Source organism: Elephas maximus, chromosome 3, assembly GCF_024166365.1.
Source record: "Elephas maximus indicus isolate mEleMax1 chromosome 3, mEleMax1 primary haplotype, whole genome shotgun sequence".
In the NCBI taxonomy this organism is placed as follows: Eukaryota; Metazoa; Chordata; class Mammalia; order Proboscidea; family Elephantidae; genus Elephas; species Elephas maximus.
The window spans coordinates 192,115,788-192,143,770 of NC_064821.1; the positions used below are offsets into that span (position 1 = coordinate 192,115,788).

General features: G+C 41.0%; 1 protein-coding gene across 1 annotated transcript; it reads left to right on the top strand.

Annotated features, from left to right (window-relative positions):
- Positions 1-1,220: 1,220 nt before the first annotated feature.
- Positions 1,221-27,975, top strand: AQP10 (aquaporin 10). Its single transcript, XM_049880632.1, has 7 exons — positions 1,221-1,243; positions 25,308-25,482; positions 25,872-25,998; positions 26,521-26,658; positions 26,752-26,870; positions 27,105-27,322; positions 27,766-27,975. Exons 2-7 carry the CDS (start codon positions 25,378-25,380, stop codon positions 27,962-27,964), a joined length of 906 nt encoding a protein of 301 aa, XP_049736589.1. The 5' UTR covers positions 1,221-1,243; positions 25,308-25,377; the 3' UTR covers positions 27,965-27,975.
- Positions 27,976-27,983: the final 8 nt, after the last annotated feature.

Sequence of the window (27,983 nt, forward strand, 5' to 3'; positions counted from 1 at the left end):
TTCCTCTTCAATTTGTCATTCCTGGCATAATAGATCATATGATTGTCTTATTCAAAATGGACAATACCAGGCCATTTCAGCTCACTAATGCCTAGGATATCAATGTTTATGCATTTCATTTAATTTTTGATGACTTTCAATTTTCCCAGATTCATACTTCGCACATTCCATGTTTCAATTATTAATGGTTGTTTCTTCTCATTTTGAGTTGTGTCACATCAGCAAATGAAGGTTCCGAAACTTAACTCCATCTATGTCACTAAGGTCAACTCTACTTTGAGGACGCAGCTTGTCATGGATTGAATTATGTCCCCCCCAAAATGTGTGTATCAGTTTGGCTGGGCCATGATTCCTGGTATTGTGTGATTTTCCTATATGTTGTAAATCTTGCCTCTATGATGTTAATGAGGGAGGATGGGCGGCAGTTGTCTTAGTGAGGCAGGACTCAATCTACAAGATTGGATTGTGTCTTGAGGCAATCTCTTGAGATATAAAAGAGAGAAGCAAGCAGAGAGATGGGGGGACCTCATACTACCAAGAAAGCAGTGCCGGGAGCAGAGCACATCCTTTGAACCTAGGGTCCCTGCATGGGCAAGCTCCTAGTCTGGGGGAAGATTGAGAACGGTGACAGAGAGAAAAAGCCTTCCCCTGGAGCTGACACCCTGAATTTGGACTTTAGCTTACTTTACTGTGAGGAAATACATTTCCCTTTTTAAAGCCATCCACTGGTGGTATTTCTGTTATAGCACCACTAGATGACTAACACACAACTCTTCCCCAGTTGTATTTTGAGTGCCTTCCAACCTGAGGGTCTCATCTTTCAGCACTATATGAGACAATGTTTCATTGCTATTCTTAAGGTTTTCACTGACCAGTTTTTTTCAGAAGTAGACAGCCTGGTCCTTCTTCATAGTCTGTCTTAGTCTGGAAGCTCTGCTGAAACCTGTCCATCAAGGGTGACCCTGCTGGAATTTGAAATAACTAGTGGCAAAGTTTCCAGTATTGGGGTGCAAGGGAAGGATCAACACTGGACAAATTCTTATGCTTCTCTGAGGGATCTGGGGAAGATGGTGTGGGGGCAGATGCTGGTTCCACTGTATAGTTCTTCACCACATCACCTAAAACTGCTTTTTTTTGTGCTGAATGCTGCGTTTCCAGGACCAGGGATGCAGCTGTGGGTGCTGGAAGCAGGAGTGATCCCTAAACAAGAGACCCCTGAACCTGTACACCAGAATTCCCAAAGGTCTGATGGGATGGATTGTACCTTCCCTCCATCTGGCAAAATTGGGGTTGACAATGAATCGTACTATATTGCCTAGTGATTGAGATAGCCCACTAGTGTTGTACCTATGTAACCCTATTCAATATGAATGGAAGTGGAATGAGGGTGAAGCACTTGCTAGGCTGGTCTTGCTACGAGCAATCTGGACTGGCACTGAAGCTGAACTTCATGTCCCTTCCCAAGGTGAAAAAGTTCAGGTAAAAATAAATGACAAATGGAAAGCAGGAGAAATAATAGCTGAAGGTAAAAAAAAAAAGAGATGATTAAGTGGGTTATGCAGTGGGAGAAATCTAACATCATGCTCACACCTCAGGAGAGGCTCAGAGCAAGGGAATAATTTTCTCTCAGTTCAATTTTATCAGAGGCCAGAGAGGATGTCTTAGTTTATCTAGTGCTGCTATAACAGAAACACCTCAAGTGGGTGGCTTTAACAAAGAGAAATTTATTTCTTCACAGTAAAGTAGGCTAAAAGTCCAAATTCAGGGTGTCTGCTCCAGGGTAAGGCTTTCTCTCTTTCTGTCAGCCTTCTCATCAATCTTCCCCTGGTTGAAGAGCTTCTCAGGTGCAGGGACCCTGGATCCAAAGGACATGCTCTGCTTCTGGTGCTGTTTTCTTGGTGGGATGGGGTCCCCCTTTCTCTCTGCTCACTTCTCTCTTTTATATCTCAAGAGATTGCCTCAAGTCACAATCCAATCTTGTAAACTGAGTCCTGCCTCACTAAGACAACTGCCACCCACCTTCCCTCATAAACATCATAGAGGCAGGATTTACAACATATAGGAAAATCACACGGTACCAGGAATCATGGCCCACCCAAACTGATACACACATTTTGGGGGGAACATAATTCAATCCATGACAGAGGGTGAAGCAGAGATGACTTCCGGAGAATCTGACTGCATCAGATGGATACCTGCAGCAGACATGAATAGCTGATACCTGAGGAACCTTGGCCTTAGGAATCTTTGCCATACTGAAGGACTAGTTGTTAATGACTGATTTGGGCTGGTGAAATAATGGGGAGGTGAAGTTAATCCTTCAGGTATGAAACAGCCAATGGCTACAAGAGACAGGGGTTGGCCTGTAGAGCAGTAAATCAGTTAATATGGCCCTTCTAGCCACAGTCTTTGAAACTCCCACCAAATGACTGGTTGGAGCTACGCAAATGAATTGCTTGTAGTCCACCAAGGGGATTGGATACCTTGCTAATAATGTAAATATGGTGTATAGTACCATTGTGGGAGTGAGACCATGCAAATAAGATGTATGGAACCCTAAGGAGGGAATTGGTCAGTTTTGCCGTCTCACTAGGCTTAAAGGGAGACACACAGAGAGAGAGGAGCTATAACACAGAAGACAACAAGAGGTGGCGGCACAAGATGGCAGGAACCAGAAGACAGGTGCAAGATGGCTGTGGTGGGGCTTGCTGACTCACAGAGCTAAGAGATGTAACACTTGCCAAAGATGGCCCCAGCAGGGCTGGGCAGCAGAAGGCCCCCAATGGAGCCTGGTGGTAAAGGTCCCCTAGCAGGGCTTGGGGCATCAACTGCTTCCTCAGTTGTTCCTGTTACTTCCAAGTTGATTCTGATCCTGTGTTGTACCCTGTTAGTTTCCTAATAAACCATTGAAATGTAAGCACAGTTCATGAGTTCTGTGAGACATTGCAGCGAATTACTGAATCCAAAGATGGGAGGGAGGGTACTGAGGAGAGGGGATTTGTTGGCGTTAGAGATGATGGAGTGACACAGTAGTTTGAAAAAGTTGGACATCTTTAACCTCCACCTCATAGGAACCAGCTTTGTGCTGATCTTTATAAAAGAAAATATTCATTTAATGTCTTTTTCCATACTTTTACTTTCAATCTATTTGTGTCTTTTTATCTAAAGTGAGTCTCTTGTAGACAGAATAGAGATGAACAATTTTTTAAAATCCAATTTGCCAAGTTCTGCCTTCTAATAGGAGAGTTTAAACCATTTACATTTAAAGTAATTACTGATAAGGAAGGATTTATTTTTGCCATTTAGATCTTTGTTTTACATATGTCTTATATGTTTCTTATTCCTCAGTTTCTCCATTATTCTTCCTTTTTTTTGTCTTTAGTTGAATTTTTGTATGCTACTGTTTTGATTCCCTTGTTTTATTTTCTGTACATATTTTTGTTGTCTTCTTAATGGTTACCTTGGGGATTACAATGAACACCTTAAATTTATAACAATCAGGTTTGAATAATATCAACTTACTTACGTTAATATACATACACCATGACCTATATATTTCCATCCCTCCTCCTTTATATCGTTATTGTCATAATACATTTTATGCCCATTTTTTTTAATTAATATAGATTTATAACTGTTGTTTTATGTGTTTGCTTTTTAAATCATATATAGAAAAAGAGGAGTTACAAAGCAAATGTATGATAATACTGGCTTTTATATTTACCTATATAGTTACCTTTACTAGTGTTCTTTATTTCTTCCTGTTGCTTTGAGATACTGTGATCGTTAAGGTTGTGTGTCAACTTGGCTGGGCCATGATTCTCAGTGGTTTGGCAGTTATGATGTAGTTTGGCAGAAATATAATGTTATGGTCACTTCCATCATGAGATTTCACATAACGTGATCACCTCCGTGATGGGATCTGCTGTGAGTAGCCAGTCAGCTGAAAGGGAGTTTCCTTGGGCACGTGGCCTGCAGTGAATATAAGTGGACATTTTGGCAAGGCTCATGGGCTTTTTACTTGCACTGAATCCTGCAGCTGGCTGCTGTTCGTCTTACCTGCTGTGCTTGAGACTTGAGCTAGCAGCTTACCTGTGGTCTTACCTGCTGATCTTGGGATTCGTCGATCTTTGCAACCTGTTAGCAAGACCCCTGCTCTCTGACTTGCTTATCTTGGGTTCACCAGCCCCTGCAGCTACATGAATGAGAAGCCTCTATTCTGACCCATGGACTTGGGATGATCCAGCCTCTACAACTGCATGAGCAATTTCCATGATATAAGTCTCTTTATATATATATATATATTTATACACCACTGGTTTTGTTTCTCTAGAGAATCCAGCCTAAGGCAGGCACTATCTAATATCTTTTTATTGCAGCCTGAAGGACTACCTTTAGCATTGTAGGGCTGGTCTACTGACAATGAACTCTCAGCTTTTGTTTATCTGGTAATGTCCTTTTCCTTCATTTTTGATATGAAATTCTTTCAGTACTTTAAATATCTCATCCCACTGCCCTCTGGCATCCCTGGTTTCTGATGAGAAATCAGCTGTTAACCTTATTGAGGCTCGCTTGTACATGACATTTTGTTTCTCTCTTGCTGCTTACAAGATTCCTTCTTTGTCACTGGTTTTCAACAATAGGCTCTAATATGTCTTCGTAAGAATCTCTTTGAGTTTATTCTCGAGTTCATTAAATGGCTTGGATGTGTATATTCATGTCTTTTATCAGATTTGGGGAATTCTTGGCCACCATTTCTTTAAGTATTTTTCTGTCCCTTTCTTTCTGTCCTTCAGGGACTCCTGTGATAGGTATATTGGTATCATTGATAGGATCCCACAGGTATCTCAGACCTGGTTCATTTTTTTTCTGCTCTTCAGACTCATTGTGCATAAAATATGTACATGTATTTACTTGTAGGTATATAAAATACCTCTGGAAGACTGCACAATAAACTAATTTATAATTTTGGTTACCTGTGGGAACTAGGTGACTGGGGCCAGAGCTGAGAGGGAGATATATCATCATAAAGCATCTATGCTTTTTGAATTTTGAGTCATGAAAGTGTATTAACTATTCAAAATATTACACTAAAAGTTATGTAAGGAATATGTAATCATGTGGGAAAATGTGCTCAAAATACTAAGTTAAAAAGGTTCCAACTACAGGAACCAAAGCCCCTTCTAACCTGAGACCAGAAGAACTAGATGGTGCCCAGCTACCACTACCAACTGCTCTTATCAGGTTGACTAGAAGGTCCCAGTCAGAGTGGGAAAAAATGTAGAACAAAATTCGAATTCATTAAAAAGGCTAGATGTACTGGCCTGAGAAGGGCTGGAGAAATCCCTGATACTATAGTCCTTAGACACCCTTCTAGGTTGGAACTGAAGCCATTACCAGAGATCACCTTTTAACCAGATAATAGACAGGCCATCTTGTTCAAACAGAACAAGGGGATATTCCATGGTTTAAAGTCAGGAAAGGTGTGTGTCAGGGCAGCATCCTTTCACCATACCTATTCAATCTGTATGCTAAGCAAATAATCCGAGAAGCTGGACTGTATGAAGAACAGGGCATCAAGATTGGAGGAAGATTCATTAATAACCTGTGTTATGCAGATGACACAACCTTGCTTGCTGATGAAGATCAAAGACCACAGCCTTCAGTATGGATTGCACCTCAACATAAAGAAAACAAAAATCCTCACAATTGGACCAATGAGCAACATCATGATAAACAGAGAAAAGATTGAGGTTGTCAAAGATTTCATTTTACTTTGATCCACAATCAACACCCATGGAAGCAGCAGTCAAGAAATCAAAAGATGCACTGCATTGGGCAAATCTGTTGCAAAAGACCTCTTTCAGTGCTGAAAAGCAAAGATGTCACCTTGAGGACTAAGGTGGGCCTGACCCAAGCCATGATGTTTTCAATTGTCTCATATGCATGCAAAAGCTGGACAATGAATAAGGAAGACCGAAGAAAAATTGGTGCCTTTGAATTGTGGGATTGGCGAAGAATATTGAATATATTATGGACTGCCAGGAGAATGAACAGATCTGTCTTGGAAGAAGTACAACCAGAATGTTCTTTAGAAGCAAGGATGATGAGACTACGTCTGTTGTAGGGGAAAAAACACAAAGTTTGGTAAAGCGAAAAGTTTCATTTGGCATACATTCAAAAAGGCAAACGTGGGAAGCAGACAGGCATGCTGCTAGAGCCATGTCTGCTTGAGTCCAAGGGCTACAGAATAAGCAAAAGTGGGAAAATGGACAAGCACGCTGCCACAGCCATGTCTGCCCTAGTCCAAAGAATATTACAGAATAAGCAAGAGTGGGAAAAATGGATAAGAATGCTGCCACAGCCATGTGTGCCTGAGTCCAAGGAACATTACAGAATCATCAGTATATATTAACATTACAAATGGGCAAAACCATTGAAAGCTTTACCTTTTCACAGATTGGCTAGAAACCCGTGATTCTACATTTTGAATTGCCTTTCTTAAGAATCATTGGTACAGGTTTCAGTAACGACAGTCAGGAGGGTCTTCACTGGTCCAACAAATTTTCTGTTCACTAAATGCTAATAGAAATAGATAAGAGTAGAAAGTCTTTTGTGTTCTGTTTGATTGGCTTATGTGAAAGGTTCCCTAAAAGATATGTTCCAAGATTATCCTAGCTATTGTCTTTATACCTCAGGGCTCAGTTGATATGTCCTTGTGAGTCCTTGTGAGTCCTTGTGAGCCCAGCTCCAGCTGGTCATATTCTCTATGCTCAAGGAGAGGGAATAATGAATTCAATATTAATTTCTAAAGCATTCCCTTCTTTTGATTGGAGATAAGACATCGATGATCAATACCTGGGCTTAGTCAAGCTCCTAGACAGTGGCCATTGTAGACCCTTTAAACTTACAGTGCTGGTTTTCCACCAGATACCATCTGGTTCTTCACCAGGATCTTAAGTAAGCAAAGTTCTCATCAATCTCATTGCTGAAGCGAGCAGACTCAATGTACATCAACATTTTAGACCAAGGCCTTCTTTCACCTTTTAAGTGTGTAAAACAATAGAAGATAAATTTTGTTATTCCTAATACTACCAGGATGTAGACTAAGAACATTACTATCCCTTGCAGTGGTGATCTAGCCAATGTACTTATTCCTGAAGGAAAAAAAAAAAAAAAAAACCTACTGCCATCAAGTCGATTCTGACTCATAGTGACCCTATAGGACAGAGTAGAACTGCCCCGTAGAGTTTCCAAGGAGTGCCTGACAGATTCAAACTGCCAACCTTTTTGGTTAGCAGCCGTAGCACTTAACCACTACACCACCACGGTTTCTGGTAAGCAACCAAATAAATCTGCTGTTTGCAAGGGTATTACACTATGTAAACAAGTAGCTTGCCGTCTAATTCTGTTTCTTGTCTACAGCACAGAATATACTTTTTTGGGCTAATAAAAAAATCTAAGGCTATTCTGTTATCTCATGTCAGCTTGGTTCATGAAATCAGAGATAGCTGTTGTGTTTCTATCCCATAAGAACCTTGTCTGTTAGTTGTCCCATAATGATTGATAAATTTCTTAAAGATTTCTCCAATACCATAAGTAGGAATTAAAGCTCTTAGAAATGACCAACCCCACCCTGAGTGTTGGATCAATGGGCTTTCTTCTGACTCTCATTTTACAATGGGTAGCAAATTAACATTACCTTTCCAGTATTTACTTTTTTTTTTTCCAGTATTTACTAGCATCATTACTATGAATATCTAAAGGTAATCCTAAAGTTCCCAAAGCTCATTGCCCACGCATTCGTCAAGAACCTAAACAAGTGATTACCCAGGTAAATTCACTGTCATTTGGAAAGGGATCATCTAAGTAAGTTAAGTTGGACCTACCACACAAAAACATACATCCATAAACAGCACACAAAGTTTGTCTAGAGAAACAGAAGGTATAGAAAAATTTACATTTGACAAATCAGTTTCCATTAGAGAAGTCATGATTAGCAAGATAATACACGAAGGACTTCTCCTGTTGGAGGTCTTCAATTAATCTCTTTAAAACATACTAAGAGTTCTTCCCAAAGGCAAGCTGCCGCTCCTTGGTTTACCTATTAACAGCCATGGGCCACCTTCCCAGAAGCAGAAGTAGAATCTAAAAAAAAATGGAGTCTGAACCATGAGGTCTATCTCTTCTGAGAACCTGGTTTCTTTAAGACACAGAATTTTCTGAATAGCAAGAGGGTGAGAGTTTGATTACAAACACTATACAGTATTTCATACAACATTGTCCTGAAGACTGATTAAACTATTTACTTAAACATAGCTCTCAGTCTGATCTTTGAAGTTAGTTTCCTAAAAAGGACTCAACTCTTCAAAAAAAAAAAAAAGGCACAATGCCCAGAGCAAAAGGGTATTACTAGTTTATCTAGACCATTGTTTGACTCAAAGTCGCTTCAGGAACTAGTTTTTTTTTTTTTTTTCTCAAAGCTTGAGGTTCAAAAGGACACCCAAAGATGATGGCCTGTGTGCGTTGCCCAGCCTCCATGAAAGCCAGAAATCTGGATTCCAGAAGAATTACATACAACCTTCTCATGATTCCTCTTTGCTAAAGCCATCCACTTGTGGTATTTCTGTTATAGCAGCACTAGATGACCAAGACACTGTATTTATGTATATATATATATGTATAGATAGATACCAAGGAGCCTTCGTGGTGCAGTGGTTAAGAACTTGGCTGCTAACCAAAACGTCAGCAGTTCAAATCCACTAGCCACCCCTTGGAAACTCTATGAAGCAGTTCTACTCTGTCCTATAGTACTGCTATGAATTGGAATCTACTCAACGGCAATAGATTATTTCTTATAGGTACAAAAAACATACATCAAAATATTAATTACATTATCTAGATGATGTAATTACAAGGGAGTTTTAAAAACATCTTCGACATTTTCTGCATTAAGCTCTGTTGGGTTTGAGAGGTAGGCCAGAAAATAACATTCATTTAGTCTTCTGATTTCAAAGCCAAATGAGAGAAAGACAGAGGAGTCAGACATAAGAAATAAAAATCAGGTTTATAATTGACAAAAGCTAGATTGAAGGCCATGGCTTTACATCTGTAACAATAATAGGCTTGCAAACACTTCAGCCCAGAATTAAACTTACTCACCCTGTGAAAGCAGAGGCAAATCTTAGGCCTCTTTCTGCAAAAGCAGAGCCTATCTTGTTTAGTTTATCACATGGTTCACCATTCTGAAAAGGGAGCACAGAAGTGACTGAGCTGACATGACAATTTACCAAAGTTCAATGATTAGATAACTCAGTCCTCCTGCCAAGGGCAGGAGAGAATGGGGGAATTGGGAGACACCAGGAGTGTTAATATAGCTCCAAACCAAAAAACCAAACCTGTTGCCCTGGAGTTGATTCCGACTCATAGCGACCCTATAGGACAGAGTAGAACTGCCCCCTAGAGTTTCCAAGGAGTACCTGGTGGATTCGAACTGCCAACCTTTTAGTTAGCAGCCGTAGCTCTTAACCACTATGCCACGAGTGGCTCTCAATACCTTTAGACCCAGTGTCTCCCTCCACCAATATTTTCCTAAACAATCACTATTTTATTTTTTCATGATTATATGTGTTAACAACTTGGGTTGGCTCAGCAGGGCTATTCTGCTTATCTCACCTGGTGCTGCTCATGTGGCTACATTTATCTGAAATCTCAGCTGGGGCTGGATGGTCTAAGATGGCTTTACTCATATTTTTGGCAGCTGATCCTGGCTGTTGGATGGGTTCTATGCCTCTAACAAGCTAGCCTAGTCTTCCTCATATGGCAATTTAGTTCCAAGATAGCAAGAGTGGAAGATGTGAGACCTCTTGAAGCTTAGGCTCAGAAGTCATACTACATTGCTTCAGCTGCGTTCAGTGAAAGTCAAGAGGCCAGCCAAGATTCATAGGGTGGGAAAATAGACTCCATCTCTTAATAGGGATAGCTGAAGAAATTTAAGGTCTTAACAAAAAGAAAAACAAACAAAAAAATCCACCAGTCCTTATGCTGATGTCTTCCTAATAATTTTGGTTGTCAGAAGCTTATTCTCTAGTTGTTTTCTCAAGACCCATGAGAACAATATTCCATTCGTTCTTGCATTTTGCAATAGTTTGTGCCTTTTGTACTTTAAAGTCAGTTTTGCAGGCTATAAAATATTTGGTTCACATTTTCTTTCTTGGAGAATCTTAAATATGTTACTTCATTTTTTTCTCCACCGAAGCATTACTGTCAAAAAATTGTGATGATAGTTTAATTTTCATTCCCTTCTAAGTCATGTGATCTCTTCTAAATGTCCAAAGGATATTTTCCTTTTCTTTAGAGTCCAGTAATTTTACTAGGATACGTCTTGGTATTGGTTTCCCTAGATCTGCAAACTATGGCCTTTGGGCCAAATTTAGCCCCCCATTTAGTTTTGTAAATAAAGTTTTATGGAAACACAGCTGTACTCATTCATTTATGAATTGTCCAGGGCTATTTTCACGTGGTTACAACAGAGACTGTACGGACTGAAAAGGCTAAAATATTTACTATCTGGCCCTTTATAGAAGAAAATTCCAATACCCATTCTAGTTAAAAATTCTCAGGTATACAATGAGCACTTTTAGTATGTAGTTTTGAATCTTCTTTTGATTTCAGAGAAGTTTTCTTGAATTATAGTTTTTAGTATTTGTTCTCTTCCCTTGTTTTGCTTTCCTTCTTTGGTGACTGCTATTATCCCCATGCTGAATCTTTTTCGCCTAACTTCAACATTTGCCACATTTTCACTAATACTTTTTAATCTCTTTTTTAAAATTTTCTTCCTTTTATCCATATTTCATTTAAAGTGTTATTTGTTGTGTTTATACACTCTTGTGTTCCTTTTAGCTTTTGTTTTTAAAAGTATTTTTGTCTTCTATTTCAAATTCATTCTTGAGTTCTGTAACTTCGTTTCTGAGTTTTTACAATTCTGACATACGTTCTTTCATGCTTGTATCATTTGTTTAATGCCTTTTAGCTAATTTTGAAATAGTAGATTATGGTTTTAATCTGTTTGTGGATATGTTTTTCTGATGTGCTTTCATTGCCCATAGGTATGTTATTTGGCTCCTTGTTCTATTTTTTTTTTTAATAATGACGTTGTATGGGGGTTTTATCTCTGTTGTGGATTGAATTGTGCTCTCAAAAATTTACGTTGCATTCCTAACCCCTGGTACCTGTGAACATGTCTCGTTTACAAACAGTCTTTGAATATGTTATCAATTAAATTAATATGAGATCATACTGGAGTAGGGTGGGTCCTAATCCAATCTGAGTGGTGTCTATAAAAGAGAAGAGACACAGAGAGACAGAGGAAGGATGCCACGTGATACTGCAACTGCAAGTCAGGGACTGTTGGCTGTCACGAGAAGCTAGGAGAGAGACTCGATACAGGTGTTCCCTTAAAGCGTCAGAGTGAATCAGCACAGCCAACACTCTGCTCTTAGACTCCCAGGCTCCAGAACTGTGAGACAATAAATTTCTGCTGCTTAAAAGCACCCACTTTGTGGTACTTAGTTAACGGCAGCCCTAAGGAACTAATATATCACCCAAATGTTGTGAAAATGTAGCCTCTGTTAACATTTCTTTTTTCCCACAAATGGCGAATGACCCTTGCTAAAGTACAAAACCAAGTACTATCTTCCCGCAATTTACATTATGATAGCATTTATGGTATTCCTAGAAAATTCAGCCTACATTAAAATTGCAAAAATTACTTTTTTAAATATATAAATCAAGTTCAATTCTGAGTTCAGATAATTATAAACAAGCTTTTCACAAATACATGCTGGTAGGACATTCTAAAGTCTTGGAGGACAGAGAACAATTTTTGTCGTACATCTTGCAGGATGTTTAGCATATCTGACCTCTGACCGCTACCCACCTCCCCCAATAAGTGTGAAAACAACAATATACATCCTGCCTCCATACATTTTCAAAATTTTCCCTAGGTGGCAATACCATCTGATAATGCCAACTAAACAAATAACACCTCTGGTCTAACCGAAGTTCTTCCTCCTGGAACATGGTGTGTAGTATAAGGATAATCAGCACATATTACTTATTATTTATTACCTATTATATATTACCATCCACATCTCTCATCCTCAGACCTTCTTGTCCCTGATCCTCCACTCTTTCTCTTTCCAGCCCTGGCTGTGAATATTCTCACCTCAGGGCACTTTTGTTTCACACAAAATGGATGACCAGGTGCCTTAGTCATCTAGTGCTGCTATAACAGAAATACCACAAGTGGATGGCTTTAACAAAGAGAAGTTTATTTCTTCATAAAGTAGGCTAAAAATCCAAATTCAGGGTGTCAGCTCCAGGGGAAGGCTTTCTCTCTCTGTCAGCCTTCTCATCAATCATCCGCATGGGAGCTTCTCTGTTCAGGAACCCTGGGTCTAAAGGACGCACTCTGCTCCTGGCACAGCTTTCTTGGTGGTATAAGGTCCCCCTGTCTCTCTGCTTGTTTCTATCTTTTCTATCTCAAGAGATTGCCTCAAGACACAATCCAATCCTGTAGGCTGAGAACTGCTGCCCATCCTCTGTCATTAACATCATAGAGGCAGGATTTACAACATATAGGAAAATCAAACAATACCAGGAATCATGGCCCAGCCAGGTGATACACACATTTCTGGGCAGACATAATTCAACCCACGACACCAGGCGTACTGTTCAAATTTCTGCCACTGGGAGGATTTCCCCTCACTATTGTCTTTCAGGGGCCCTGGTGGTGCAGTGGTTATGTGTTTGGCTCCTAACCAAAATGTGGGCAGGTCGAACCCACCAGCTGCTCCTTGGAAACCCTATGGAGCAGTTCTACTCTGTCCTGTAGGGTAGCTATGAGTCGGAATTGACCTTCAAGGACTCTCCTGAATGCGGTTATGAAGCAGCATCAGTCCATTTTTGGCTTTTACCCACATACCAGGCCGACCCATCTGTGAACCAAGCTCAGGCTTTTCCCTCCTCTGTAAGCTCGTCATAAGGGATACCCCATATGGTCACAGGCGTGAACTGAGGGAGAGGTGCCGGTGCAACAATGGTGAATGACATGGGAGTCTGGACCACTTGCTTCATGCTTGTTTGTGACCTGTGACTCAGCTCATGCCTGATCTCAAAGATTCTACTTTTCCTTACAATGTCTTATTGCTGTTATTGAGCCCAGCAGTCTTGACTACTTGGTCACTTGATGCCCTGTGGTCAGATTTCTTTCTCTACTGGAGCCCAGTAGCACTCTAAGAGCTTCTTTTCAAAATGTGTATAGTTTTCTGCTGCAGGTGGCATGACTTTGCTGCAGAACCCTAGGGGTCTACATTATGATTTTCCTATTAGAGCTTGCCAAACCCCACACAGGATCTTTTTGTATCAGAGATACTCTAGTCTCATAGGTTCTGCTGGGTCATTATGACTGCAGAGTCCTTTTCTGCTTTTGATCCTACTCAAAGTTGGCAGCCTACAGTGTCAACTGGTAAACTGGTTAGGGCTGTATTTCTAAGTGTTAAATATATCTCCTCCAGAATCTTAAAAAGATTGGTATCGCATTTCTCACTCAGTGGTAGAAGATGCAGGATACAATAATTTGTCCTTTAATTTGGAGAGCATGCCCCAAACTATTGGACTTCTAAAAACTTTACTGATGTGGCAATTCTCTGAATCTTTGTAGGGCTTATTTCCCATTCTCTGAATACATGTGTCTTTCCAAAGTCTCCAATGTACTTGCTACTTCTTGCTCTTCTGGTCACGAAAAAAATAAAAAAAAAAAAAAATATATATATATATATATATATACTTTTGGGTTGGGATATTTATATGATCTCCAATGCGATGGTCTTCAAAATGTCCAGATAGTCAAGGTCCTTTCAGATTATATTATGACAGAGGACTAGAAAGTTAACATAGTCCTGAGGCAAAACCATAATTGTATGTTGTTATCTTTCCTGTGTGGATGTAAACCACTTCTGATCCTCCTTTCTGATTTGATTGGGGTGGAAAACAACATATTTACCAGATTAATGGCTGCATATCACCCATGAGAGGCGATATTAAGCTGCTCTACAAAATTACTCTATGGGGCACAACAGCTGCAATTGGGGTTACTATCTGGTTCAGTTTATGGTAGACCACTACTATCTGCCAGGATCCATCCAGTTTTTCTAGGTGACAAGCTGGTGAGCTAAATACATGGACCACTTCTCTTGTATTTTTTTAAGACACTGAGGGTGGCACTACTTTTTCCATTTTCCCTAGGATATGGTCTTGTTTTTTATTTATTATCTCAGTGCAGGGGCTCTTTCAAGCTTCCAGTTGGCTTTCGTCACTTACATTTGGGTAAGGAAACCAATAAGAGTGTTCTGCAACTTCCAAGGATGTGCATTTAATTGTACGTTGGGGTATTGGGAAAACAACCATTGGGAACATCCATGGTCCCAGTGGACTTACCGTGAAACTGACCTGAACCTGGACTCTATTTGTTAACTGACCCCCATATGCTCCAACTCTAACAGGAGGACCATGGTGTAACTTCAGGTCATTATTTATCAATATCAATTCAGATCCTTTATCCAAAAATCCTTAAAAGGCCTGAGTCTTCCCTTTTATTTAATAATGGTGTCATGCCAACTGGACTAAACCAAAAGCTAAGACATTTCCTGAACACAACCAAACACTTCAAGGAACAGTAGCAGGGCTGCGGTCTGGGGACCCTGGTTTCAGGGGACATCTAGGTCAATTGGCATAACAAAGTTTATTAAGAAAACATTCTGCATCCCACTTTGGTGAGTAGCATCTGGGGTCTTAAAAGCTTGAGAGCAGCAATCTAAGATGCATCAATTGGTCCCAATCCACCTGGAGCAAAGGAGAATGAAGAACACTAAGGACCCAAGGAAAATATGAGCACAAGAGACAAAAGGGCCACATAAACCAGAGACTCCATCAGCCTGAGACTGGAAGAACTAGATGGTGGTAGGTTACCACCAATGACCACCCTGACAGGGAACACAACAGAGAGTCCCTGATAGCTCAGGAGAAAGCTGTGGTGCAGAGCTCAAACTCAAGTAAAAAGACGAGACTTAATGGTCTGAGACTAGAGGAACTCCAGAAGACGTGCCTCTGGACTCTTGTTAACCCAGAATTAAAACCATTCCCTAAGCCAACTCTTCAGACAAAGATTAGACTGGACTATAAAACATAAAATAATATTTGTGAAAAGTGTTTCTTAGTTCAGTAGATAACATGAGACTAAATGGGCAGCTCCTGTTCAGAGGTGGGATGAGAAGACAGAAAGGGATAGGAGCTGGTTGGATGGACATGGGAAACCTGGGGCGGAAAGGGGGGACGTGCTGTCACATTATAGGGATTGCAACTAGGGTCACATAACAATATGTGTATAAATTTTTGTATGAGAAATTAACTTGAGCTGAAAACTTTCACCTAAAGCACAATAGATGAATAAATAAATAATAATTCTAATCTCTGTCTGTGATTAATGAGGCAAGATTAGGTTATGTTAAAGAGGATTAGGGTGAGATGCAACAGCCTTACTCAGGTCACAGCCCTGATGTGATACAAGGGGAGTTTCCCTGGGGGGTGGCCTGCATCACCTTTTATTTCACAAAAGATAAAAGGAGAGAGAAGCGAGCAAAGAGGGATGTCGTTACCACCAAGAAATAAGAGCTGGGAGCAGAGCACATCCTTTGGACCTGGGGTCCCTGTGCTGAGAAACTGTTAGATCCGGGGGAAGACTGAGACAAAGACCTTCCCCAGAGCTGACAGAGAAACAGAAAGCCTTTCCCTAGCACTGGGGCCCTGAATTTGAACTTCTAGCCTCCTAAACTGTGAGAGAATAAATTTCTGTTTGCTAAAGGCATTCACTTGTGGTATTTTTGTTATAAAAAACCAAAACCAAACCCATTGCCATCGAGTAGATTTCGACTCATAGCAACCCTATAGGATAGAGTAAAACTGGCCCAGAGTTTCCAAGGAGCACCTGGTGGATCCAAACTGTGGAGTTTTTTGGTTAGCAGCCGTAGCACTTAACCACTACGCCACCAGGGTTTCCATTTCTGTTATAGCAGCACTAAATCACTAAGACAAGTGGTCACCAATGTAAATGACCAGTTCTGGCATTTTTATTTCTCTTCATGTAGGCCATCATTTTCTCCAAGCTTCCTAGAGCCATCTTAGAAGTACATTCCCCCCACCTTCCAGGGATCTTGACAGGGCATTAAATCATATATCACAGGAGAGAGCTCCCATATCAATAAATTCCCCTTATCCAACTTTATGTTCTATCTCCCTTGATTCAACTTTCGGTATCCAGTTCCATATGTAACTCTACTAAATCCTGCAAGTACATATTAGTCGATCCTGAAGCTCCATTAGTGTATACAGTATTCCCTCTCTTCTCTTAGTAGGCCAGAATATCCTTTTGGGGCTCTGGTAGAATTTGATTCTTGTTATTGGTCTTGTCGCCAGGACAGAAGGTGGAGACAGAGTCTGAAGGGGTGAGGATTGTCTTGTAAAGCACCTGCCTCATTTGAAGCCTCTGTATGATCTTTATGCAAGGGACGAGTGAGCCAATTCTGCAGGCTCAGAGGGTTTAGAGGAATCTGGAGATTTAAGATTCTCAATTGCATCTATCCAGATGTCCCTATCCCACGTCTCAGGATCTCACCCTTTTTCTTTACCACCCAAACCTTGGCATAGGAGACCCCTTGGGACTAAGAATTCAGCCTTCTTTAAAGCTCTGCTACTCATACCATTAAAATTTGAACTGCTCTTCCACTCTGATGCCCTCTGGTTGTAAGAGATCAGGGTTTCCTTAAATGCTGTCAGGAAACCCTGGTGGTATAGTGGTTAAGTGCTATGGCTGCTAACCAAAAGGTTGGCAGTTTGAATTCACTAGGCGCTCCTTGGAAACTCTATGGGGCAGTTCTGCTCTGCCCTATAGGGTTGCTATTAGTTGGAATTGACTTGATGGCAATGGGTTTGGTTTGGGTTTTAAACGCTGTCAAGGAGACTCTATGGCTTTCACAGTCTGTCTTGATTGGGTGATCAATTCTATGGAATTTTCTTACATCTCTCCAGTGCCAAAGTTATTGCACCAGTGCTAGAGCTGATGGGGTTACTGATGGAGGGCCAATCGTGGTCCCAGCCCTCAAGAACCTCATAAACTATATACAGTATTTTTTTTTTTAAGTATTATTTGTTCACTATTTCCATCTAATAGAACATAAAATCTAAGAGGACAGGGACTATGTTTGTACACCAGCTTCCCCAGGGCCTTGAACATTGTTAAATGATTCTAATTAGAGTCTTGAGATATGAAGAAGTAGGATATAGCTATGTATTATGCAGAGTAAAAATGGCATGCATCCAGAGAAGGGGAGGTGGGGCTCAGTGTGGGTGTAAAGTCCTCATCTCAAGCAAGGCAGGAAACAGAGACAGGGCATTCTCTAACCAAGGTGAGACTCTGGATGAGGGAAGTAGAAGCATCCACTGTCTGAGTTTTCGTTCCTGTAGTCTATGGTCTTCAGCCCTATGCCTATTGCGTTCTCTAAGCACACAAATTGTTTGGGGAAAGAGGCGTTGTGGAGCACCAGATGGAAAGTCAGAACACTGGGTTTGAATTCAGATTCAGCCACTGTGTGACCTTGAGGAATTCTGGGGCTAAGTGGTCTCATCTGTAGAAATGTTACCGAGTGGAAACTCCAGGTATTTGCTCAGCATGACTTGTCTTGGCCAATAAACAGAGGTGGGAGAACAGGAAAGGCACCTTTATTTCGTTGTACAAAGAAAAGGAGTTGGTTGGAGCTGCTGCTGCCAAGACTGCTCACCAAGCGCAGGCAGGCAAGTTACTTTTAAAGGGGTTTACAAGTAGGGAGTTCATACAAGTTAAGTCAGCAACATTCTTAGTCGTACTACACAGGCGCAATGGGGTTTACATATAACCTCTAAGCAAAAGCAGGGTTTAAGTGCAAAGCCCAGATGGAGGAAGCCCAGCAAAGGAAACAGGATTTTAACAAGCTCTGTCTCACTCCTTCCATTTCTTTTTGGACATTGGTCATTTGGGACCAGTGTCCATTTTAACTATAGTCCCCGGCCTGGAATTGTTTGGCATATTTTTGGGGAGGGACAAATATTGGACCTAGGACTTTCATTGTGGCTACTGACCTTTTGTTGGTTTATAATTGACTCTATTAAATATTAAAAGAAAAAGAGTGACTTTTATACCCTATTTTTGTGAATGTTTCACTAAAAGATTTTTTTCTCAGATTGTCTTAGCTATTGCTTTTACACCTCAAGGCCCAGTGGGTGTGTCTTTATGAATCTCTGTGAGTCCAGCTCCAGCTGGGTCACCTTCTTTATGCTCAAAGACAGGGAATAATGGTTCTGATATTATCTACTGAATCATTCTTTTCTTTTGATTGGAGATTGGAGATAACACATTGATGATTAATACCTGGACTCAGTTGAGCCTTTAGATGGCCGGCTGTTTAAACTCATACCATCTGGTGCTTCACCAGGATCTTAAGAGCATTGTTCCCATCAAGCACATTGCCGAAGTGAGCAGACTCAATGTACATCAACATTTTAGCCTGGAGCTTTTTTTAAGTGTGTTTAAGACAATAGAAGATAAGTTTTATTATACCTAGTACAACCAGGATGTGCAGCTCATTTTTTATTTATTCTTGCTATGAGTCGGAAATGACTCGATGGTAATGGGTTTATTTATTTATTTATTTTTGGTTATTTATTCTTGATGGTAACTAACCAAATAAATTTGGTATATGTAAGGGTGTGTATCCAAGTAACTTGTCTAATTCTATGTATATTCTGCTGTTTCTCTTATGTTATTTTTCTGAATACAACAAGAGGTATTTGCTACAATATAGTTTACCCTTTCTTGGGATAAAAATCTAAGATGATTTTGTTATCTCATGTGAACTTGGCTAATGAGGCCAGAGATTACTGTTGTGTTTTTATCTCATTAGCAACTCATCTGTTATTTGTGCCATAATGATTGATAAATTTCTTAAAGATTTTGTTTTTCCAATTTAACTATACCATTATAGGAATTAAAGCTACCAACCCCACCCTGAATATTGGATCAGTGGGTTTCTTTTTACAATTTAACATTACCTTTTCAATATTTATTAGCATCATTACTACGGATATCTAAAGGTAACCTTAAAATTCTCAAAGTGTGTTACCCACGCATTCACCAGGAATCCAAACAAGAGATTGCCCACGTAAACTCACTGTCAGTGGGAAAGGGATCAGTTAAACTAGTATAGTTAGACCGACCACACAAAAACATATATGCATAAGGAGCGTGCAAAGTTTGTCTAGAGGAAACAGAAGGTATAGAAAAATTTACATGTGACAATCAAATTTTCATTAGAGAATAAATGATTAGCCAGATAATACAGGATGGACCCTCCTATTGGAGGTGTTCAGTTAATATGTTTGAAATATACTAAATGTTCTTTTTTTTTTAATAATTTTTATTGTGCTTTAAGAGAGAGTTTACAAATCAAGTCAGTCTCTCACAAAAAAACCCGTATACACCTTGCTACGCACTCCCAATTATCCTCCCCCAATGAGACAGCCCACTTTCTCCCTCAACTCTCTCTTTTCATGTCCATTCTTAAGGCCAAGCTGCTCTTCCTTGGTTTGCCTATTAACAGTTATGGGTCGCTTTCTTAGAAAAAGAAGTGTCACAAAACATTTTCTTGGTTTGTTTTTTAGAGAACTAAGAGGAATTTTGGAAACCCTGGTGGTATAGTGGTTAAGAGCCACAGCTGCTAACCAAAAGGTTGGCAGTTTGAATTCACCAGGCACTCCTTGGAAGCTCTATGGGGCAGTTGTACTCTGTCCTGTAGGGTCGCTATGAGTCGGAATTGACTTGATGGCAACGGATTTGGTTTTGGTTTGAAGAGGAATTTTAATGCTGTTCTATTTTGTAAAAGCATAACACAAATTAATTTCAGACACTTCTCTGGCTATGATATTGATAACTTTGCTAAGTTTACCAATAAGAACTTCTAATTTAAGAGTTACAATATCTAAACCCATTAGTTAGATAATTTAAGAGAAAGGAAAGTGGTTTCTTATATCCAGAAAGTAGGACCTTAAAACGTCCTCAATGTTCCCACATAATACCAAGAGTATTCCTTTAACTCAGCCTTAGGTAGTTAGTTTCTGTTCCATGTGATTTGGGATTAGCCACAGTCTGTGAACTCACCAGCTTCTACATAACAGTTTTGGAAATCTTGATTCAGTCTAGTCACAGTTCTTTTCACAAGCCTAATACAGTCTATCTTTTTGTTGAGCTATTTCGATCAAACGTTTTCAGCAAATCAGCAAAGTAAAAACTTATCTGAAGACAACAAATCTTGTCTGCAAATGGCCATGATTAATTTATAAACATAATACTCTTAATTATAAAAAAATTCAGAGCCAAATACAGTCAGTTTAAAAAAAGTTAGACAAAAATATTTTTAAATATAATGATTATCCTTATTTTTAAATAGCTTCAGATAGAACACACTATATAATAATTCTGAGACATAATACCATATAATCACAATATATCAGCATTATCAAATCTCTAAATACCTGAATAGTAATAAAAAGACTTCATAGTTAAATGATGTGAAAGCCCCAGTCAAACCATTGGGTCTGATGCTAGATTAAAAAAAAAAAAGTTGCAGCCAAGTTAGCAATAAGAAATAATAATAAAATTATGCATTTGCTATCTAATATTAGGCAGAAATGTAAAAGGGAATACTAACATATATTGACCCAAAGAGAATCAGGCATTTCTCTCGATTTTGATAATACAATCCACATAATTTATAACGTATTAAATAAACCTTTCCTTTATATAAAATTTCTTTTTTCTCAAGTCATGTGGCCTAGTTTTTGACTCAAGAATTTTAATGAGAGGCTGAACCTTTGTCTTCGAGGCAGATTACACAAAGAATAACCATTTAACTCAGAAACCAAAGAAAAATTGTTGTTATTTTAACAGTGAGAAACCCAATTCTTTGTTTTATGTATTATTGAACATTAAAGCTCCTAAAAATCTCATATTTTTAAACTTTAGTCAGACGGATAAAACTTTTGACCATATTAAATAAACTTCTTTTTAATAAACGTCTGAAACATTGTCCTATATCTCTTACAGTACCTCTTTTTAAAATGGCAAAAATGAACACACTTATTAGCAGACCCAAATGTGTGTATATATATATATATCTTTTTCTGTGTGTGTATATGTGCACTATAAAAAGCAAAAGTGTGTAAACTTAAATCATGATGACTATCTATTTACTCAATGTAATATCCGAAAATTACCTAAAATGTCTTGGAACTTATTTTAAGTTTGTATACCACAAAACATAATTGTTGAAATGAAGTTTGTTCAAACATTCCAAGTTTTTTATTTACATTTTACTATTTTTTTTTTCCTCAATCTAATTTTTGCCCGTAAAGATTTTATCAACCAGCTTTGGAAATCACAAAGTTTCTGTCAACTGACCAATTCATTGAGATGATATAACCTTATCTCTGGCTAGGGATGGAAACTTGTTTTAGGCTATAGGTTATAGGTGTGTATCATTGAGATTTTTAGTTTTTGCTTTTTAGAGTTCTGATACGATAGAGAGAACTTGTTTACAGTTCTTTTATGATTGAGATTTCTCTAATTTTTGATAACTATAGTAAAGTAGCAATTTTTTTCTTATTTTCCTTTGTCTTAAAAAAGTCTCCACTCAGTTGGAAGGCATCTTTCTCAAAAGCTTCTCTGGAGCGATATGACTTCAGAGACTGGGGTTGTGGGAGCTTTGATCCTGTCCTGCCCTTACTCTCTTGACTCATGGAAGACAAGATTGGGTCAACCCAATTCATTTGCATATATTTAAGTTGGCCTAGGCATTTTGAAAGGCTATCTACCCACTAAATACCAAAGCTCCTTAGCAATTTTGTAAATGAATCCATCAATTCTTGGCTAGTGGCTGGGGAGGTCTGATCTTGCCAGGCCCTCCCTCTCGACTCAATTCACGGAAAAAAAAAAAAAGAAGAAGAAAAACAAATTTTAGATAAAACGTATTAACTTGCCAGAGCCTCAGATGGAGGAATAGCAGACCTTTTGAAAAATGTTTTTTTTCAAAAGTTCCCCAAAAAGGAAGAGATAGGACAACACAAATTGCAAGCTCTTTGAAGACGATTACGGTGGGATGTAACACCCTTGCTCAGGTCACATCCCTGATCCAACATAAAGGAGTTTCCCTGGAGTGTGGCCTGTACCACCTTTAATCTTACAAGAGATAAAAGGAAAGGGAAGTGAGCAGAGATGGCGGACCTCATACCAATAAGAAAGCAGCACTGGGAGCAGAGTATGTCCTTTACACTGGAGTCCCTATACCTAAGAAGTTCCTCGACCAGGGGAAGATTGATGAGAAGGACCTTCCTCCAGAGCAGACAGAGAGAGAAAGCCTTCTGCTGGAGCTGATGCCCTGAATTTGGACTTGTACCCTACTAGACTGTGGGAGAATAAATTTCTTTTTCTTAAGGCCATCCACTTTTAGTATTTCAGTTACAGCAGCACTAGATGACTAAGACAGAATTTGGACTGAGAGAGTGGGGTGCTGCACTAACATATACCTAAGATGTTAAAGGGGTTTTGAAACTGTGAATGGATAGGGGACCAGTAGCAGTGGAGAACTGGCAGCAGCAGAACCAGGAGACCAGTGTGAGATGTCTTTTGGAATGGGGTCCCTGCACCTGAGAAGCTCCTCGACCAGGGGAAGATTGATGAGGAAAGACCTTCCTCCAGAGCTGACACGGAGAGAAAGCCTTCCCCTGGAGCTGATGTCCTGAATTTGCACTTGTAGCCTACTAGACTTTGAGAGAATAAATTTCTCTTTGTTAAAGCCATCCACTTGTTGTACTTCTGTTACAGGAGCACTAGATGACTAAGACACACATTTTCCCAAAAAGGTCACTGAAATTCTGAGTTGTTTTTAGTATATTTATAGTGTTTTTAAATATGAACCCTAAACCCGTGTCTCAGTAACAGGGAGGGGGGGGAATCCAGGCTCATTTATAAAAAATGTCAAGCTCTAAGATTCAAGTTTTCGGTTTTCTTTTTTTAACTTAATTCATTTTGTTGGCTAGAGACCTAGTCTCTTGTTTTAGACCTTAAATATACTAGTTTCTTTAATTGGAAAGTATTTTAAAGTAGCTACTGATGATTTTAATTTTTAACATTGTGAATTTTTATTGAGAAACTATGTAATAAAACAGGTACCAAGCTACCACTTCTCCCTGCAAATTTGGCAAAACAGAGCACCGTTTCCCAGGTTTTCTTTAGCGCTGTAGCCTGTCTCGCGACCACTTTATCCTGTCACAGGAGTCTTTAGCGCTTGTGATGAGCGCAGGCGACCACCTAATGGCTTTTACTGGTTGACCTGTGCCTGAATTTTTCGGCTTATAGTGACCCAGAGCTCTTTGGAAGTAGAATTGTTTCTTCAATGTTTCAAACGCCTGAATCCAGACACTAAATGCAGTTTACCAAAAGAGTTAGTAAACGTTACTCTTAACCAAATGACCAAGAAAAAAAATCTAAGATTCTTCTTAATCAAACAACTGGTCTTCAAAACAAATATGCCAAACAAAGCTTAGGAAAACATGAGAAAGAGGACAGAGAGTATAAGTGAAAGCTTGTTTTCCAGATGCACTCACCCCGTTGGCATTGAACGGACATGGAGTGTGAATGAGTGGATCCGGAAGTCAGGACTTTCTTTTTTTGTTTGTTTTTTTTGGGAGCTTCTGTTCCACAGTCCAGGTCTCCTCGAGGTTGACTGGATTCATGGCTTTAGAATCCCTGCAACAACTACACCGTTAACTCTTGGAGGTGAAAACACCACAAAGCTTAGTAAAACAAAAAGAAAGGTTTTATTTGGCATATATTTAAAGAGGCAAAACTAGGAAAGCGATAAGCATGCCACCAGAGTCATGTCTGTCCATGCCTCCGTTTCCAGTTCTTAAGGATGCATGTTAGCGAGCCGCATTCAGGGATCCCTTGAATGTTCCCCACTCTCTAGATAACACACACTTACAAACTCACACAACCTAATCTGGTGCACCAATTTAACAAGTACCTCAACCTTTCATGCCCTCAGCGGTCAATTCCTTCCGCTTCTAGGGACTCTTCTAAGGCCTTACCTAGGAATTGCCCTGTTACTTACCAAATAATCTCGGATTCTTAATGCTCTCAACAGTCAACTTCTCCCGCTTCTTGGGATTCTTCTAAAGCCTTACTTAGGTACTTACCAAACAACCCAAGTGTGTTTCATGTCTCCCACAGTGCCGTCTTTGGGTACCAAGTAGATTGACTTTCAGAGCTGCTAGAAGGATCTCCAGGAGAAATCTCCTGGTGGCACCAGATATGGGGACTGGTCTGTTTTCTGATCCACCTCAGGAACTGAGCAGATGGCTTCTGGCTGGCTCACCAGAAATGTTACTGGGTGGAAACCCCAGCTGCTTGCTCAGCATGACTTGTATTGGCCAATAAACGAGAGACGGAGGTGGGACAATGGGAAAGCCACCTTTATTTCATTGTACAAGGAAAAGGAGTCAATCAGAGCTGTGCTGCCAAGGCTGCTCCCCAAGGGTGGGCAGGCAGGGTGGGTTTGCAAGTAGTGAGTTCATACAAGTTATGTCAACAGCATTCTTAGTCATACTAGGCAGGCACAATGGGGTTTACATATAACCTCCAAGCAAAAGCAGAATTCAAATGCAAAGCTGGGAGGAGGGTGGAGGAAGCCCAGCAAAGGAAACAGGATTTTTAATACAACATTGTGGGGGAGGAAGCCAAGAAAAGCAAACGGGATTTTTAATACAGCAGTATGGGGGCTCTGTCCCGGAATGAGAGCAATAGTATTACTTTACCCAGTTGTCTTGGGGACCAAAAGAATTAATGTATACGAAGCAAGGTACTTCCCCCAATCCATCAGCATAGGGAGAAGCTATAGGGAGAGTCCTGAGAGGAATGGGGAAGCAGGACTGAAGAGACAGATCCAGAGCAAATTCCAGGTTCTAGGAGCCCTGAGGCCCTGCCTATAGGACATTCTCCCGTTATCTGGGCCCTCCTCAACCACACACCTGCACAGACTCTAGCTGCTGTTTAGGAACCCAGCTAATTGGTTTTAAAGTCTCTTTCTTATCTTTTCCCCTGGCAGGCAGTAGCTGTGCCGGAGAAAGTACCTACACAGACAGAGGCAGTGGTTGCAGGGACAAGGTGTTTCCACCATGACCTACACTCAGCTCCTGGCCAGATTTGGGGGTCGGTTCCAAATTCGCAGTGTCCTGGCCCGACAGTGCCTAGCAGAGTTTCTCGGTGTGTTTGTGCTCTTGGTAGGTAGGGTAATTGGGGGAAGGAAATAAGGGAGGTGGGTAAAAGTTTTTGGTTCCTCCTGGTGTCCTTATCTCTTCTACCTGGAGCCCCACTTCCTTTCAACACTCCATCGCTTCTCTTCTTTCTGCCATCTTCTCTCTCCTAATCACTTTCCTTTCCTCTCCTACTTCCTCTTTTTCATTCCTGTTCCTTCCCATCTGTCACCTTCCTTCCCTTCTTTACTCTTCTTCCTCCAGTTATCTCATTTCTTTACCCTTCCTTCTTTCTGCTTTTCTTCCTTTCTTGCTGGTCTCTCATGTCCATTCATCTCTCTTGGCCTCTTCTTTAACTTTCCCAACCTCTCTCTTTCTTGTTATCCTCTCTGTTCCTCATTTCCCTCTCCCATCAGCTCCTCACTCAAGGGGCTGTAGCCCAGGCTGTCACCAGTGGAGAAACCAAAGGCAACTTCTTCACCATGTTTCTGGCTGGCTCTTTGGCTGTTACCATAGCCATCTACGTGGGTGGCAATGTCTCAGGTGAGGAGGGTGGAGCTTGGTTGTCAGAGGGAGTGGGATGTGCATGTGAGTGATAACTGAAAAGGCAGGTCCTGCAGTGAGTGACTCATGGACATTATCTGCTTGAGCTTGACTGGTGCCCTGGACTGAGATATGCTTTTGGCCACCTCCAGCCCCTCCCCTTTTCTATTTCTCCATTTCCCTTCCTCACCTAGACAGAAATCTATGGCAGGGCATTGAGGGTGAGCGCTAGCGTCTGGTGTACCCTCTGGGGCTCATCACTGCCTCTGTGCGCCTGGCTGAAGCCTTGAGACATGGTGTGCTTCAGTGGAAAGAGCAGACAGACCCAGGTTCAAACCTTGGTTCTGTGACCTTGGTAACCTTGGTTCCACTGTGTGACCTTGGTAACTTCTTTAAGTCTCATCTTCCTAAGCTACATGGCAGAAATAATAATATACACCTTAAGAATGTGGGGATGAGTAGTATTGTTAGCAGCAGGCAGTTAGTTGATGGATGTTGGTTTTCTTTCCTTGATCTCTGAAGGGGCCCACCTGAATCCAGCCTTCTCTCTGGCCATGTGCCTCCTGGGACGCTTCCCCTGGGCCAAGCTCCCCATTTACTCCTTGGTGCAGCTGCTGGCTGCTTTCTGTGCTTCAGGAGCCACCTATGTCCTCTACTATGGTAACGGAGGGAACAGGGTTGGGGGGTCCAGTGTGGGTAGGGGTGCCTTGGAACGGTTTTGAACGAGCAAAAATGGAAACCTCTACGCCACAGATGCCTTACAGAATTATACAGGTGGAAACCTGACAGTGACCGGCCCCAAGGAGACAGCCTCCATCTTTGCGACCTACCCTGCGCCCTATCTGTCCCTGAACAATGGCTTCCTGGATCAGGTAAGTGTGAGGGGAGAGGCCCTGTTCCCTGGGACTCCAGCTTACTGTTCAGGCTCTGGTTGGGATGTGAGGTTGGTTCTATCATGCTCTGCACCCCAGCCCAGCTGCCAGTGTATACAAAGCCCGGTGACTTGGGGGGTAGTGGTGGCCAGGAGTATTTGGCTGAGAGGGCAGATAGAACAAGATAGAACACCTGGCAGCTGATCCATCAGCTCTACCTCTGTCAACTCCAAGGTTATGGGCACTGGAATGCTGATTGTGGGGCTCTTGGCCATCTTGGACACACGGAACAAAGGAGTGCCTGCAGGTCTGGAGCCTGTGGCAGTGGGGCTGCTGATCCTCACCCTTGCGCTATCCATGGGTGTTAACTGTGGGTTGCCACTCAATCCTGCTCGGGACTTGGGCCCACGACTTTTCACCTATGTGGCTGGCTGGGGCCCTGAAGTCTTCAGGTGGGTGAATGCTTTTCCTGGTGCTGTTACTCCACTCTCTTCTCTCTGCTAAAGGCTCTGCCCTGGGTTTGCAACTCTCTCCTCTTAAATAGTTATCCTGGCCTCTTAGGACAGTGTCCCTCCTCCAAGCTCCAAGTTCTCCCTTGCCTCCCCTTTCAGTGAAAGAGTAAGATTCAAAGGTTGTGTCCTTACGCATGTCATATTACCTGTTTGGGCATCAGTGACCCCATCAGCAAAATGGGTATATTCATATATTTCCTAAAGCAAGAGGTTAGACCAAGCTTTCCTGGGGTCCCCTCCTATCTCAGTGCTATGCTACACACCCCTCCTGGTGTCCATTACCCCAGGAGCTACTTTATGGGGTTTTCTTGTTACTCTCCCTAGTCTCTGTGGGGAAAGGCTAGGACATTCATCCCTGATCTCTTCCTTTCATTCTTTTGCAGTGCTGGTAATGGCTGGTGGTGGGTGCCTGTGGTGGCCCCCCTGGTGGGGGCCATGCTTGGCACAGCCACATACCAGCTGCTGATAGCTCTGCACCACCCTGAGGAGTCAGAGCCAGCTCAGAATCTGGAGTTAGCCCAACACAAAGCTTCAGACTTGGAAACTCCTGCCTCAGCTCAGATGCCGGTGTGTAAGCTATGATTATGACAGCCCTCACCTC